Consider the following 14,426-nt stretch of genomic DNA (forward strand, 5'->3'; position numbering starts at 1 on the left):
TTGACAGGGTCCTGGGAGCAAGGAAGGGGCGCTGTCCCGTGAGAACAGGGCTGACGGGATGAAGGATGGTGGGGCAGCCCTGTTCGGGAGCCAGGCTGGGGTGAGGTCTGGTCCTTCCAGGCTGCAGCACGGGGTCTGGGGGCGCTCACCCTTTCTCCTTGTTAATAAGGGAGAAACGAGCAACAGACCCACTGGACCTTTCCTGGAGTTCCCGGGCAGACTGGGAATCTACTGGGGTCTCCTGGGTAAGCGAGAGCGCCGGGTGTATCCCTTTTCCTGACAATCCCTGCAATCAGCTCCCCAGAAGCAGCAGCAGCCACGGACACCCTGGCCATCACGCAGGAAGTCATCCCCCGCCGCCTCTCTGGCCTCTCCCCGTCCCTGCCCCAGCCTCTTAAAGCTGCCCGGCTCTCCCCGCAGCCGCAATCACTACCAACACTCTTGGGCCTTCCCTCCCCCTTTATGGTTGTCAAATTGATTTCACCACCGAGATACCTATGGCTCCCAATGAAACTTAATTAAAAATACCATTTAATCACAAAGTAACAAAGGCAAACTGGATAAACGGCATTACCACTTCAGTGCATTTTAATCTGCACTGCTCGTCTCCTTCTCAATCTGTTTGGATGAGAATTGCCTTTTCAAATAAGAATCCCCCTGTCTTCCATGGGCTTGCCTCTGACAGATCTCCAAAATAAACAGTATTTAGCGTGGCATGGATCCAAATGTATGCAATTTGCCCAGTGGTAAAATCAGCCTTAACTAGAGCAGGGGAAAAAAAAAAAGTTGCATTCAAAAATACCTTCCCTCGAAACACACAAAAAAACCCTCCTGAATGTGGAGTGTCCATTCAATAGGGTCGATGGAATATCATTTCTAGCATTCCTTGATTCGTTTAGTGACGGATTTGGAAGCTTATTACTAAAATTGTGTCACGAGCGATGCCATGACCCTGCCCTCTCTTCTGTCTAGTGAACTCCCCTGGGCTGAGGCTGCCCGTGAAAGCAGGTGGGGTGGGTGCAGAGCTGTGGGTGCTGCTTGGAGTGAAGCAAAAGGAGGATGGGGTACCATGTCATGCACTCGGAGGGGCTGGCAGGACATCTTCCCCATCTCAAGATCTGGCCCGAGGATGCGGGAAATTCCCAGTTAGAAAGCAGTGCCTTTGGACTGAGACCCTTTGGAATCCAGACAGCAGCCAGAGCGATCATCTAAAAGCAAAAGAATCTCGCATCAAGTTATTCCCACCCCTCCCCCATAGAGCCCTCGGTGTTTCTTGGGGCGCTTGACATCAAATCCGAAGGCTGGTCCTCCTCCTCTCCAGCTGCATCTCCCTCCCTCTCCCCTGTTTCTCTACTTCGGCCATAGTGGTCCTTTTTCTTCCTTGAACATCCTGCTCTAAGCACCTTCCAGCCTCGGGCCTTCGTCCCCCGCTGTTCCCTTTCCTGGGAAGCTCTTCCCCCGTTACCCTCATTCCCTGACCTCCTAATCCATGCCACCCTTCCTCAGTCCCCAGCTATACTCCATCCCCTCACCCAGTGGATTCCCCTTCTGGCACTTCAGATGATCTGAAACCATCTTATCATTTATTTGGTGGTTTACTGCCTGTCTCCCCACTACAGAGTTAAATATCTTTCAGGTCACTACATTCCCCAGCACTGGCAAGGGGGCAGGTACACGGGAGCCCTTGGAAGGCAGGCACCTGTCCTTGGATGTCCAGGGCTCACCACGCTGCTGAGCTGCACTAGGCGGTCAAGAAAGGTTTGTGGGAGGGGAAGTCAGTAGCACCTTAGTGCAAAGGGATCTATCTCCTCAGATCACTTTTCTGAAGATAGCTGGGACTGAGGGATGCGGAAGCCTTACAGGAAGCAGTGGGGACCGCTGACTCAAGGTGGTCCCAGGGGCAAAGCTTCCCTCTCCTCCACCATCCACATGGCCCGTGTCCCAGGGAAAGTCCTTTACTAGTTCCCAGGGGAGGAGCAGGAACCGAGGTGTCAGCGTCCCCAGCAGCCCCTTTTTTTAAATCATCTCTTGCCCTTCCTCCTTCTACCCACCTGAAACTTCCCCAGAGAGTGTATGTAACCCTTAAACACAATGAGCTCATGCTTAGCGAACGCCACCAGTTCTCCTGAGCAAATGTGATGTCACCTTTCGGATTCACTCCTGGAAGTGGTTTCTCCAACCCCTGGCTCTTCCCCCACCTGCAGGACTCTGATGACTCCGTCCACCTGGGCGCCCCCCAGGCCAAGGAAGCAAGCCCACCCGCTGCTGTGCAAGGAGAAAACAGCAGGACCCCTCTTGGTTTCTTATCATCTCATCCTTTCGGTATTTTTATTGTTTATGCATGTTTTATGATGTACATGACCTATTAGTACAAGCAGTCCACAAATATAGCTCGATGGTAATACACATATATTGGGGTAAGCACTCAACATTATTATTCATTTCTACTCTAGGGACGCAAGCAAGCAGGTTTGGAGGGTGCTGACACGAAGGCGTAACGCCAGTCAGGTTCACAATAAATGGTAATTGGGAGCAACGGGGGCCACAGAGGGTTCACGCCCTGCCTGAGAGGACGCTACCTAGCTCTTTGCCATGCCAGGATGGAGGCCTAGGGCTGCCAGATGCTCTGAATTCTGAAGAGGATGCACACGTTTTTATTTTACATGAAATCTCCCAATTTTTAAATACTGGCACCTAGTGACAAGGAACAGACACTGGGGGGGAGTGAAATAAAACACTAGGCTAGATGGTCCCGAGGCCGCCCCGTCGGTGACTTCCACGTGCCCTGCACTCCTTACCTACGTGATTTCATTTAATCTCTCCCACAACCCTGAGAGGCAGCGCTTCATCGTTTACTGACGGGGAGACTGAGGCTTAAAGACATCAGGGAATTCATCCAATGTCTACTAAGAGTCTCAAGATGAGGAAACCCTGCCTGCTTTGTGTGGCGTGAACTCCCTGGGGTTGACTCCATGTGAATGAGCCCATACCTTGAACCAGTGAGATTCTGCTGGCGGGAGACAGCCTGGTTCTCAGCGCACCTCTCAAGGGGCAAAAAAGCGCCTCAGCTTCCCAACTACTGCAAACAACTACAAAGAAGGTGACAGGCTGGCGAGAGGGGCTAACTATTCTCATGATTTCCAGGGTCACCAAAGGGTGGGAGCCAGGCCCAAAAGAGAGAGGTGGGTTCATGGCATCACAAGACAAAACTGGCACCAAGATTGAGAAAGGGAGGGGAAAATGCCTACAGCAGGTCACTTACTGACATATAATAATACTAATATTTACTGGGTATTTAACTATGTGTCAGAAATTGTTCTAAGTCTGCAGCTAAGTCATTTCATTTCATCTTCACCTTTTGAGTCGGTGCCTATTGTATCCCCATTATACAGATGAGAAAACCAAGGCACAGTAACACACCAAAAGTCGCAAGCTACTGGGCATTTAGATCCAGGCACTCGAAAACCAAAGCCCAAGTTTTAACCTCTTCATCGTCTCTCTGGTGCTCCAACATCATCAGGATGGGCACTAGGGTTCTTCAAGCCTCAATTCTACCCATCGTTATGTGCGAATGGGGGAATTATAAAAAGAAATGTAGTATGCCGGCTAAAATCAGGAAGCAATGTAAATAGGACTTTGTCTCTTTCATTAGATCAGGGAAACTTCCTAAAGACAGGATGTCAACTTTATTTTAATCTTCAACGCTGCTCCATTCTTATGTGCAGAGTACAGGGCTCATAACCCAGGCTGCCCTAGAGAAGGGAAAGAGGCTATTCTTCAATGAGGCATTTCTCTTTTAATTTATTTTGCCTGTGGGGAGAGCAGCTACAGAGAACGGGAAAACAGAATCTCCCGCTCTCAAACTTTTGATAGAAGTGCTGTCTGGGAGGGCTTTCTACAATGATGAAAATGTTCTGTGTCCAATACAGCAGTCACTAGCCACACATGGCTACTAAACACTTGAAATGTGGCTCGTGCAACTGAGGAACTGAATTTTTAATTACAATTAAAATGGAATTTAAATTTAAGGAGTCCCATCTACCTAGTGGCTACCATACTGAACAGCATAGCCTCTAAAGGGTGTGGTGAGAAAATAGGCTAAATGTCTCTAAATTCGGTCTTCCTCTAGATGACCTGAGAGTCATCCCCTTGCAGAGTCTCTGCAAAGGTTTGGGAAGGAGGAAAGTAGGTTAGGTTTTGCCACAGGCCAGGCTCACCTTGGTCGCTTCCCAGGCCTCGGGAGTGGAATGGCTCACATTAAAAATCCAAGTGGGGAATAGCTTTGGGGGTTGGAGGTTCTTGTTTAATACCAAATCACTATAACAGTGTGTCACTTTTAAACATTTTAATATTCATGGGCTCCATTCCCTAGCTGTTTCCAACTGGGACCCAGGGTCTACAATCCCAAGGCCCAGTCTACCCATAATCCCCTTGCCTAAGCCCATGACAAGGTTGGAGGAGAGAAGTCAGAAACAGCCTTTGTTCCTCCACCTAAGACTTGTGCCCTTTCTCTAGGGTTTGGCTTCCAGAAGCAGACTCCTGAGTTCGGAAATGATATCTGTGAGATCAAACGGCAGAGGCATTGAAGGATCATCCTTTTCCCAATACGGCCGGCATTCTGGCTTCTGATCCGCGGGTAGAGTTCGGGCAATTCGGGACTGGCACCTGAAAGAGTTAAGAACAGGCAGTTACTCCCTGGGAGGAAATGCCTGGAAGACCCAAACCCATGGGCAACTTGGGGCGACCTTGCCAAATGCCCCAGTGACGATCCGCTATGATGGTGGTGATGGTACACAAGGGGGAGTTTGGGCGGCAGAAAGCAGGTGTGTTTATAAGAAGGAAGAATTGTTCTTTATGGTGCTGGAACTTCTTTTTTTTCCAATGCCCAGATTTGTATTACCTCTAATGGCTTTGTAGGAGCCAATCATCGGGGAAATTCAGTTACTCTGCCTTTAAAATGGTGAATTATTTTTTCATTATCTCGACTGTTATTTAAAGTGTGTGATTAAGCCATTATCAGATTTAAATGTTTGTGGGATTTCCATGTATTACTAGATTACTGGGAAAGATTAAATTGAATTTACTGCATTAAAACGTCCAAGAATAGATTAAACAATATTACAGACCGGGATTGACTTTGGAGATCCCGGAGATTTACAAGTGTCCCAGCCTGCTGTGCTCAGGAAAAGGCACTCCAAGGAGAGACCGATTTATAAGGATATATGCAAATAGAGGTTAATAATCATTTCCACTGATGAATAGGTGGAGAAAACTTCCACAAAATTAAATTAAGAGGCTAGCAAGAGTGACTCCCTAAGGAAAACGCTTAAATCACGGTTTTTATTAAATGGATTATTCATCAATAGTAGAGAAATTAATTATCATATGCAACTAAATTATAGCCTCGTAGGAAAAAAGTTGGGGCGACATCATCGCACCCTGGCAGGCATCTACCTTGCCGAGAGACCACAGCTTATTGGAAATTGGTCTGGGAAAACTCAGTGGCTTTGGCTTTATGTATCTGAAAAGTGAGGATCAGACAGAAGAAAACACAAATTGCAATAAGAAACGAACAATTTCTCTACTCTCTTGGAGCACGTGGCGGTGACAGCGCATGCACCAAAGAGAAATACTCTGAGTATTTCTGAGATGTACTCAGAAATACTCTGAGTACATCTGGGAGAGTCGCATGGTCCTTCCCCACCCCACCCGACCTTCTTGGCACTGTTCTCTAAATCAATTAAAAAGGGGTCCTACCCATCCTCTGTCTTCCATGTGGGACTAACTATGATGAAGAGATCAAAGAATGAACCATCCTGGACCTATTTCCAAGCCTGATGGTCGAGAAGGCTCCTAACTAAAGGACATCTTCTCCTCTGGGGAATTATTAATGGTGAGGGGATCCCCACGGGAAAACATACTTCAACTTTACACCTATTTTCTCGGGTGGTTAATTGCTATACCGGCATCCTGTGCACTCAATCCGTCGTACATTACACATAACATTCCAATATATCTTAAGCTCTCCGCATCGGGCCCTGATAATAGCGTCTGTTAACATGCACTAAGTACTATTATGTAGCACATCACTTCATAAATAATAAGATTAGCTGACCTCAGGGCCCCAAGAAGAGTAATGTGTTTAAATGTTCTCATTATTTATTTAAAACAAGAATTAAAGCAACAGAAGCTGCTTTTGACAATCCTCTTAGCATAAATATTAAACTGTTTGCACTGATAAGCCCACACGAAACTGAAGAAGAGAGGCGCGTTCTGCAGACTACTTAATAATAATAGGTGTTTGAGACGTTGCCACTCACCGCAGTGGCTGGATCTCCACAGTTCTAGAGACAGTCTCTACATCACGTGAAAGGGCTGCGGGAAATTCATATTCAAGGGGAGCTGCGACTAATTACAAAGGAACTCTGCAAAGCTTTTTAAATTGTTCTTTCTCTCTGCCTCAGAATCAGAGGGTAAGGCTCAATTTACAAGGTAGGGAGAGTTATTCCAAACTGAGCATTTCCATCTCACGGCGGGTAAATGATCTGTGCACACACTACTCTGGTTGGCAGATTAAAGGGCTGTGATAAGTGCTGATGTACGTCGAATAGCATAAGGTTTGTCAAAAGTCAACAGAGATGCTTTTTCACCTGTCAGTGGGTTTTGCCCCCTCATTTTGAGAAAGTATTAAAAACGTTAACATCTGCTGCAGAAGTTTGCTTACACTTGTATTGTACAAGCTTCCCAAGCCCACCCAGTTTTCTTTTGGGTGAAGTTGCTCTGATTTTCCTACTGTTCTTCCCATGGAAGGACCGGCTGGTGTGGGTACTACCTCCTTCTCATGCCGGCCCTGAGAGGCTAGGAGCTGTGCGTACCCACCCACTGTTTCCCTCTGGGCTAGAGCTAGAACCCCGTGTGTGGTCTCTTCAGGGCCTTAATTCAGATCTTTCAAGATCACTTTAAAACTCTTCCTTTAATGCCCAGCGCTCCTCGCCAGTTTCTCAATGGTCACGACTGCGCCCCACAGAGGGCTTGCTGTTGAGGTAATGTATTCACCTGCGAGGAAGGACAGTCGCCCCCAACTCAAAGCACATTGTCCAATTCAACATCATGCCGGATGGTGGGACTGAAAAAGAAAAGGCTTGAGAATGACTTGAAGGCGTATCTCCCTTTGGGTTTCAATTTCTCCTGCTTAATTCACTCATTCTGCCTCTCTTCCATCTTAATTTCCTAAGATGCGGAAGCACAGTGGTAAAGACGTTCTCTGGACACCAGGAGCTGCTGCTTCCCCGGGGCACGACATCTTGGGCAAGCTTCTTAACCTCACCAAGCCTCAGTTTCTTACTTGTCATGTGGGAATACTGATGATGGTGATGATGATGATAGTACATTACTTATGGGCTTGTTGTGGAGGTTAAATGGATTGATACATGTGAAATACTTAGCACAGTGCCTGGCACATAGTGAGCCCTCAATAATTATTAAATACTATTGTTGCTATTGTTACTTCTACTACGAGTACCAGTGACAATGGGAGATGCCAACGAGAGGGCTGCCTATTGCACCTGTGACTGTCCCCTCCCTCCAGCTAACTGACTGGGTGGCCTCTGGCCTGGGGGAAGCTCTGGAGATCCAGAAGCAGCTCTTTCTGGCTTGAATCAGATTGAGCCGCTGGCTGGATCCTATCACAATGTGACATTCCAGGACGCTGAGGCTTATGTATTGAAGCTGCTACAACTCTCCAGTGACAGGCTAAAATGCTCAGACTCAGAAAGACTTAGCAGTTGTTCCTGAAGACCCAGAATTCATAAAAGGTGCTGTCGTTGGACTGTCTGAGCGGCAGTTGTTTCAGACTGACTTGGCATTTCTAGGAAATAAAGTTGGATTGTTTCTTAGCACGCATACTCTGTAGTTCTCGCAAAATCAAGGGGCCCTGAGTTCTCCTAGGAGATGTTTTAGGAATCCTGACGGTGGTGGACACTGGCTGTCTTGTGTCTTTTTCCCAAGTTTCCCACAAAGAAGATGCTAAGTTTCCTGTGGGGAATCCGTCCCATCCCTATGCTTGGCCACGTGGTTTGAGTCTGATTGGCTCCACCTCTACAGCCAGGGGAGAGCCTTGACTAGTTTAATCTAATCAGCACATCCTACTCTCCCAGCCACAGGGAGTAGGTTAGGGGAGGCATGTGACCCACTCCAAGGCAAGATTGAGAGAGTAAGTCAAAGGACTGGTCTGGGAACTAAGGGAAAAGACTTTCTTACCTCCTGGCCTGTGAACTATTAGGATGTGTGATCTGGAACCACCATAGTCATTTTGCTACCATGCAGCAAGGGGCTGGGTCCTGGGTGATATGGTTGAAGTAGCTGGATTGAGTCTCACCTGAAGCTAGGTATGCTTAGACTTTTTCAGTTGCATGAGCTTGTTACTGTTTGAGTTGGGTTTTTCTGTCACTTGCAACCCAAAGAGTCCTGGCTGATATGCTGGCCACGCATCCCACCCCTCAGTGACCTCCTGCCTTCTACAACATCCACTGCCATGGCCCTGCCTGCCAAGTGCATGTTGATAGTCCTCTCTCCAAACTGAGACGCTGCTGATACAGTACAGTGTGTGCAGAGATCACTTGAGTTGAAAGCATGAAGTCCCTGGCTTTTGTTTTTGATTCGAATAATATTTCCACTGGGCACAAATTTCTACCCAGAAAACAAGAGTGCGCTGGTGTCACCCACACTGGCCTTTGCGCAAAAATAAGCCAGTTTTAATGACCAGAGCTGGATGACCTTTCTAAAGAAAGTTAAAAAAATTTCCCTAAAAATTTCCTTATCAAGGATAGCAGATCATTCTGAACCCAGACAAACAGTAAGAAACTCAGCTAAACAGTAAGAAAGTTACAGTTTCCCCTTTCAACTTTGTGCTCTCTACTCCCATCCTAAAGGGTTAACAAATAAACTCAGATCTACTCAGAAAACCCTGCTCCTTTTATGCAGCATTGCAAGGGGCGCAATGGAAAATAATATATGCTTCATCTCTCTCCCTCCCAAATTCACACTATTTCAATTCAAAGGACTCTATAGCTACCCTCAAAACTCTTGCTACTTAGGAATGGTTCTCCCTGAATGACCTAGTGACGTAACAGGAAGCAGCTGAACGGTGTCACGTTGGCTGGCCTGTCAGCTGACTGTCCAGAGGTTCCCCTCCTCTCCTCTCCCAGGTGTAACTCACGCAGGGCCCCACTGCCTGCTGATTCCCCCAGGGCTACACTTAACATTTGGAGGATGAGGACCGCGGCTACATTAGTGAACACTGGTCGCCATGCTGAAATTAACCACTTTAGCTAAAGTGTGTGTTAATTATGGGTATGCAAGCAGTCAATAAAAGGTTAATGCAAGAGCCAGAGAATAAATTTCTTCCCTTATTGCATCACTTCACAGACTAAATGACTAACATTATACTTTGTGTTTTTAATCAATAGGTTTTACAGTAATGTGCTGGCCATTGATCTTAAGAAAACATGTCCGGTCTTCCTCCTCGTCCCTAAATTTTGCAACAAATAAAGAAGGACAGGTAACATTTCCATTACTCTTGATGAAAATGATAAAGATTTCGGGAGAAATGGTTCCTGCTAAAAGATTCATTGGGATAAACAAGCGTTAAAAAAAAAAAAAAGTACAAAAAACTAGAACTTGATGGAGAAATATTACCAAGCGCAGGCCATTGAGGAGACAAGAAAAACGAACTCCTAAGAGAGAATTCTTCAGTGTGAAAGAAGAGAGTAACTCTTGATTAAAATTAGTACATTCTGTATATTGTTTAAGCGTCCCAAAGAATCTTAATATGCAGCACTGATTTATTCAATTTTCACAATAACCTGAGAGAGATGGGGAGGTAGGTATCTGAACCACATTTGACGTGAGGGCTACCTTACCCCAGGTTAATCCAATGGCAGGTGGGAGAGCGGGGGCTGGGCAGACCCTGGACATTTGGCTGGCTGTCCTTTCCACCACATTCCATCTTTCTCATGGATTCCCATTTGGACCAAAATGGGTGCTATCCCCTGATTACTTAGCTATTCTTGCCAAACATAGATATTCAGGAGATTCCAAACCATTTCCGGGGAAAGAAAGGAGCAAAATGCTTTTTTTGTTTTCATGTTCCTGTGACAATAATTACAGCAAATGACTGACAAAACTTTCTCTTCATTCTAATGACTCTGAGGTTCTCATAGCATAAGCATCTATCATCTATAGAAGTAAAAGATACATCTCCATCTTTTAAGAGCATAAACTACTTCTAATTATACAGTCATCCCCCAGTATTTTCAGGGGACTCGTTCCAGGACCCCCCGCTTGCATACCAAAATCCATGGATGCTCAAATCCCGTCCAGTTGGCCCTCCATATCCTTGGGTTCTGCATCCACAGATACAGAGGGCTGACTGTATATTTACTGAAAAAAAACCCATGTATAAGGGGACCTTCTTAGTTCAAATTTACTCAAGGGTCAACTGTATTCCTGGAGTGACCCTGAGAAAAATCTCTCAACCTCTTAGTTTCCTCAATTGTTACACGAAGTTCATGTTTCCCTGCTTCACTGGACTTTGTGAAGATAAAAATTAAATAATGTATATAAAAGCCCTTTAAAATATGTAAACTACTGCACAAATGTAGCCCTTTCCTATGTGACACAAGTCCTATTTTTAAAACACAGCAGATTAGGCAACGTTGGCCAGGGGCTTGTAATGCTTAAAAATAAGTGTGAAAAAAAAAGAATAAACTATGTGCATCCAGATAATGAAATATCACATAGCCCTTAAAAAGAATGCATTAAAAAAAAATGTGTGAAAGACATCACACTTTCTTTTTAAGATTTTTTTTTTTTTTTGATGTGGACCATTTTAAAAGTCTTTATTGAATTTGTTACAATATTGCTTCTGTTTTTTTATGTTTTGGTTTTTTGGCCACGAGGCATGTGGGATCTTAGTTCCCTGACCAGGGATCGAACCCACACTCCCTGCATTGGAAGGCGAAGTCTTAACCACTGGACCGCCAGGAAAGTCCCAAAAGACTAGAGCAATTTAGACTCACAACTTCATCAGAAAATATCCAGTCTTCTCCAAGTCAGAGTTTTTTTCTGGAATTTTCATTTACAGTGAGGAGTTGACTGTCATCCTGGCTCATATCAAACAGAAGGCTGTTTTAGGGTATCAGCCACATCACAATACATTCCCTCAAACAGTGTAAACCAGCACCAAGGCTTAAGAGGCTTCACTCAAGTAGAAAACCCTGATGTGATATCACATCAAACCTGCATTTAACCTGCAAAACACAACTGCCAGGACCAGCATGAAAAAAGTGGGAAATAATGATGTAAAGGGGCAACGATCTCAACGGCCTTCTATGCTTTGGAGGGAGCTCGAGACCAACGTGGGACCTGCATGTTCTCCGTTCTTAGTTTCTCTGGGCCCAGTAGAATCGCAGCATCTTGCCACACAGAATTATTCCAGTGTTTAAAACAGAAGTACTGGGGCTTCCCTGGTAGCACAGTGGTTAAGAATCTGCCTGCCAATGCAGGAGACATGAGTTCGAGCCCTGGTCCGGGAAGATCCCACATGCCACAGAGCAACTACGCCCGTGTGCCACAACTACTGAAGCCTGTGCTCCGCAACAAGAAGCCCGTGCACTGCAACGAAGAGTAGCCCCCGCTCGCCACAGCTAGAGAAAACACGCGTGAGCAACGAAGACACAATGCAGCCAAAAATAAATAAATTTATTAAAAAAAAAAAAAAAAAGAGAAGTATTTTTTCATATAACACGGGATCTAACTCCCTAATAGTACTTTATGTACCATTTAAGGGATTCCATGAATAATTTTGACTCTCCATTATGTCTACATTAAAGAACACATTTCAGGGGCTTCCCTGGTGGCGCAATGGTTAAGAATCTGCCTGCCAATGCAGGGGACACGGGTTCGAGCCCTGGTCTGGGAGGATCCTACATGCCGCAGAGCAACTAGGCCCGTGAGCCACAACTACTGAGCCTGCGCGTCTGGAGCCTGTGCTCTGCAACGGGAGAGGCCACGACAGTGAGAGGCCCGCGCACCGCGATGAAGAGTGGCCCCCGCTCGCCACAGCTGGCGAAAGCCCTCGCACAGAAACGAAGACCCAACACAGCCAAAAAAAATAATAATAAATAAATAAATAAATAAATAAATAAATTTATTAAAAAAAAAAAAACAACACATTTCAAATCTCACTTTGAGTAAGAGGCCACTCCATTGTACTGATTTTCACGGTCTCACCAGGCTTTGTTCCAAATCATCTGTCTTAGAGGTGAGGCGAGCATGCAGACCTGTTTATAATCATCCACCCTTGAGACTCTAAATGCTTTGAAAAGAGAAGAGTGAGTGAATGAATTTATAATTTGTCTTCTTGGACTTTGTGTTACTGCCATCATGGCTCTGTGGACAACGCGACAAAGAAAGAGCTGCCCTGTCATATGAATCACGATGGTCTACTCTGACTAAGGTGGTTGTATGAAATCAGCTTGTTTGATTTGTATAACTCAGTTTACCTACTGCAGAACCACTAAGCAAAACCAACTCCTGAGTGAGTTCCAACAAAGGACACTCTCACTTTCTCTTTGAAAGGCTTTTAACCTCTTGCCTCTGACTCACACGTTAATGTTCTCAGATCAGTAAAGTCAACACACATCAGAGTGAGGAGAAGCCACACTTTGGCCCATGGGTCAGCTTTTTTTTTGGGGGGGGGGGTCAATATACCTTTTTAGCAGGTAGTATTTTTTCAGCCATGACCACTTGAGAATCTTGACTTAACTTCTGGTTATTTAAAAATCTACTTTTGGCTTCACATTTCAGGGAAGAAGGGAGAAGCCTGATAGAAGAGCTTGCTTAGCTGCTCTAAAAGCCAAATATCCCCCAAATGCTTTTGAATACCAGGATAATGCCATTCAGCCATCTGGATAACCAGCCATTTTGCAAGAAATCATTGTGCTGTTCAGTATGGATAAACCCTGCTGTCTAGATCTCAGTCAATCAATCAGCACGCTTATGGAGTACCTACTGTGAACCTATACTGTTCCCTCATTGGGAGGAGAAGGGAGTAGCACAGAAAATAGCCCAGGCCAAGCCCAGCTGCTGCAAATAGCTGTGCTCTCCACATTTGTTTGGAACTCACCATTTTCCATGTAAATAATGGTTCTCATCGCTCCTAATTCTTCTCCTCAACACCAATATTACCTATAATTTCTCTGAAATATAATATTAATATATTATATAGCCCAGTAGCCATGAATAGCAGGGTGTCTGGTTTTGTTTAAGGAAAATGAACATTTAGAGTTCCTACTGGGATCCAAGAAGAAATTTCCTGTGACCAGGGTTCCCTGTCCTCCTGGCATATGGAACCAGGGCTTTGTCCCACTCCAGATCACTGCTAAGAGCTCCTCTGACCTGTGGCAAAGGCTCCACCAGAGAAGAGAGGCCCCTGGGGTGAGGGGTAAGGTGCTCAGATAGTACCTCCAAGGGGTCAAGAGATGAAGAGACAAGGTCACAAGACCTCTCACTGGTATAAAAATCAGGGACACTTTTTGGTAACAGAATGGCTTATAGGCATCTCTGTTCTTTCTTTCGGGGTCCAGGGGGATGCCATGCCCTTTTCCCTTCTACTGTACTAACTGCTGCCTTCTTTTGGGTTTCTTCCCAACCCGCGTAATTATACTGTGTAATCCTCACATCTCCTTACTGTTCTGCCCTTGTAAGTTTTTCAGAGGTTTTTGTTGCTATGGGAGATACTATAAAGCAATTCTATCTCATGCCAATGCTTCCCTGATGACATCTCCTCTCAGACCAAAGGAATAGTAATAATGCTGATAGAAACATTAAAAATAGCCCAACATATCTACTAAGTGTCAGGCACTGTATAAGTTTTCTAATTAAACGTATGTCCTCAAGTGGAAAATGGAGGTCCAGAAGATTAAATAACTTGTCCAAGATTTCACAGGTAAAGAAAGGATAGAGTCAGGGTTTGGCAAAATTGTCTGATTCCTAATCTCAAGCTCTTTGTACTGTTCCAAAATATAGACACCAAGAGAATCAGTTTGGGTCCTGGTTATAAACAGTTTTCCAAAGGCACCTAGCCCCAAGCTAGACTCCCGGGAGGAGGGTCCTGTCCATGTGAATTTTCACACGTGACTCTTCAGACTGAGCCAGTTTGCGAAAACATTCACCATCTTAACCTACCACAAAGGACCACAAAGATGCTGAAGGTGGTATGTGGGTTGGGGGGGACACGTGGGTGTCTTTGGGTCCACAGAGGACTCACATTAAACTCACCTCCATTTCAGAGGATACCAGGCTCAGGGTCAGTTCTTGTAGACCTGCAACTTGGCTCCCTAAGTAGGTAACTGGTGACTTCACAA

General features: G+C 45.5%; 1 protein-coding gene across 4 annotated transcripts in view; it reads right to left on the bottom strand.

Moving 5' to 3' along the window:
• Positions 1-2,303: 2,303 nt before the first annotated feature.
• Positions 2,304-14,426, bottom strand: part of FTO (FTO alpha-ketoglutarate dependent dioxygenase) — a 374,801-nt gene continuing 362,678 nt past the window's right edge. For 3 of the 4 annotated variants that reach the window (XM_082366673.1, XM_082366672.1, XM_082366670.1), the window contains one exon: positions 2,304-4,665. In XM_082366673.1, the coding sequence (XP_082222799.1) occupies positions 4,512-4,665 (154 nt within the window). In that variant the 3' untranslated portion in view covers positions 2,304-4,511. The remainder of the gene's footprint in view (positions 4,666-14,426) is intronic. The other variant, XM_082366671.1, reaches the window with a different exon arrangement.

This window comes from Balaenoptera borealis (genome assembly GCF_965194805.1).
Source record: "Balaenoptera borealis genome assembly, chromosome: 19".
Lineage (NCBI taxonomy): Eukaryota > Metazoa > Chordata > Mammalia > Artiodactyla > Balaenopteridae > Balaenoptera > Balaenoptera borealis.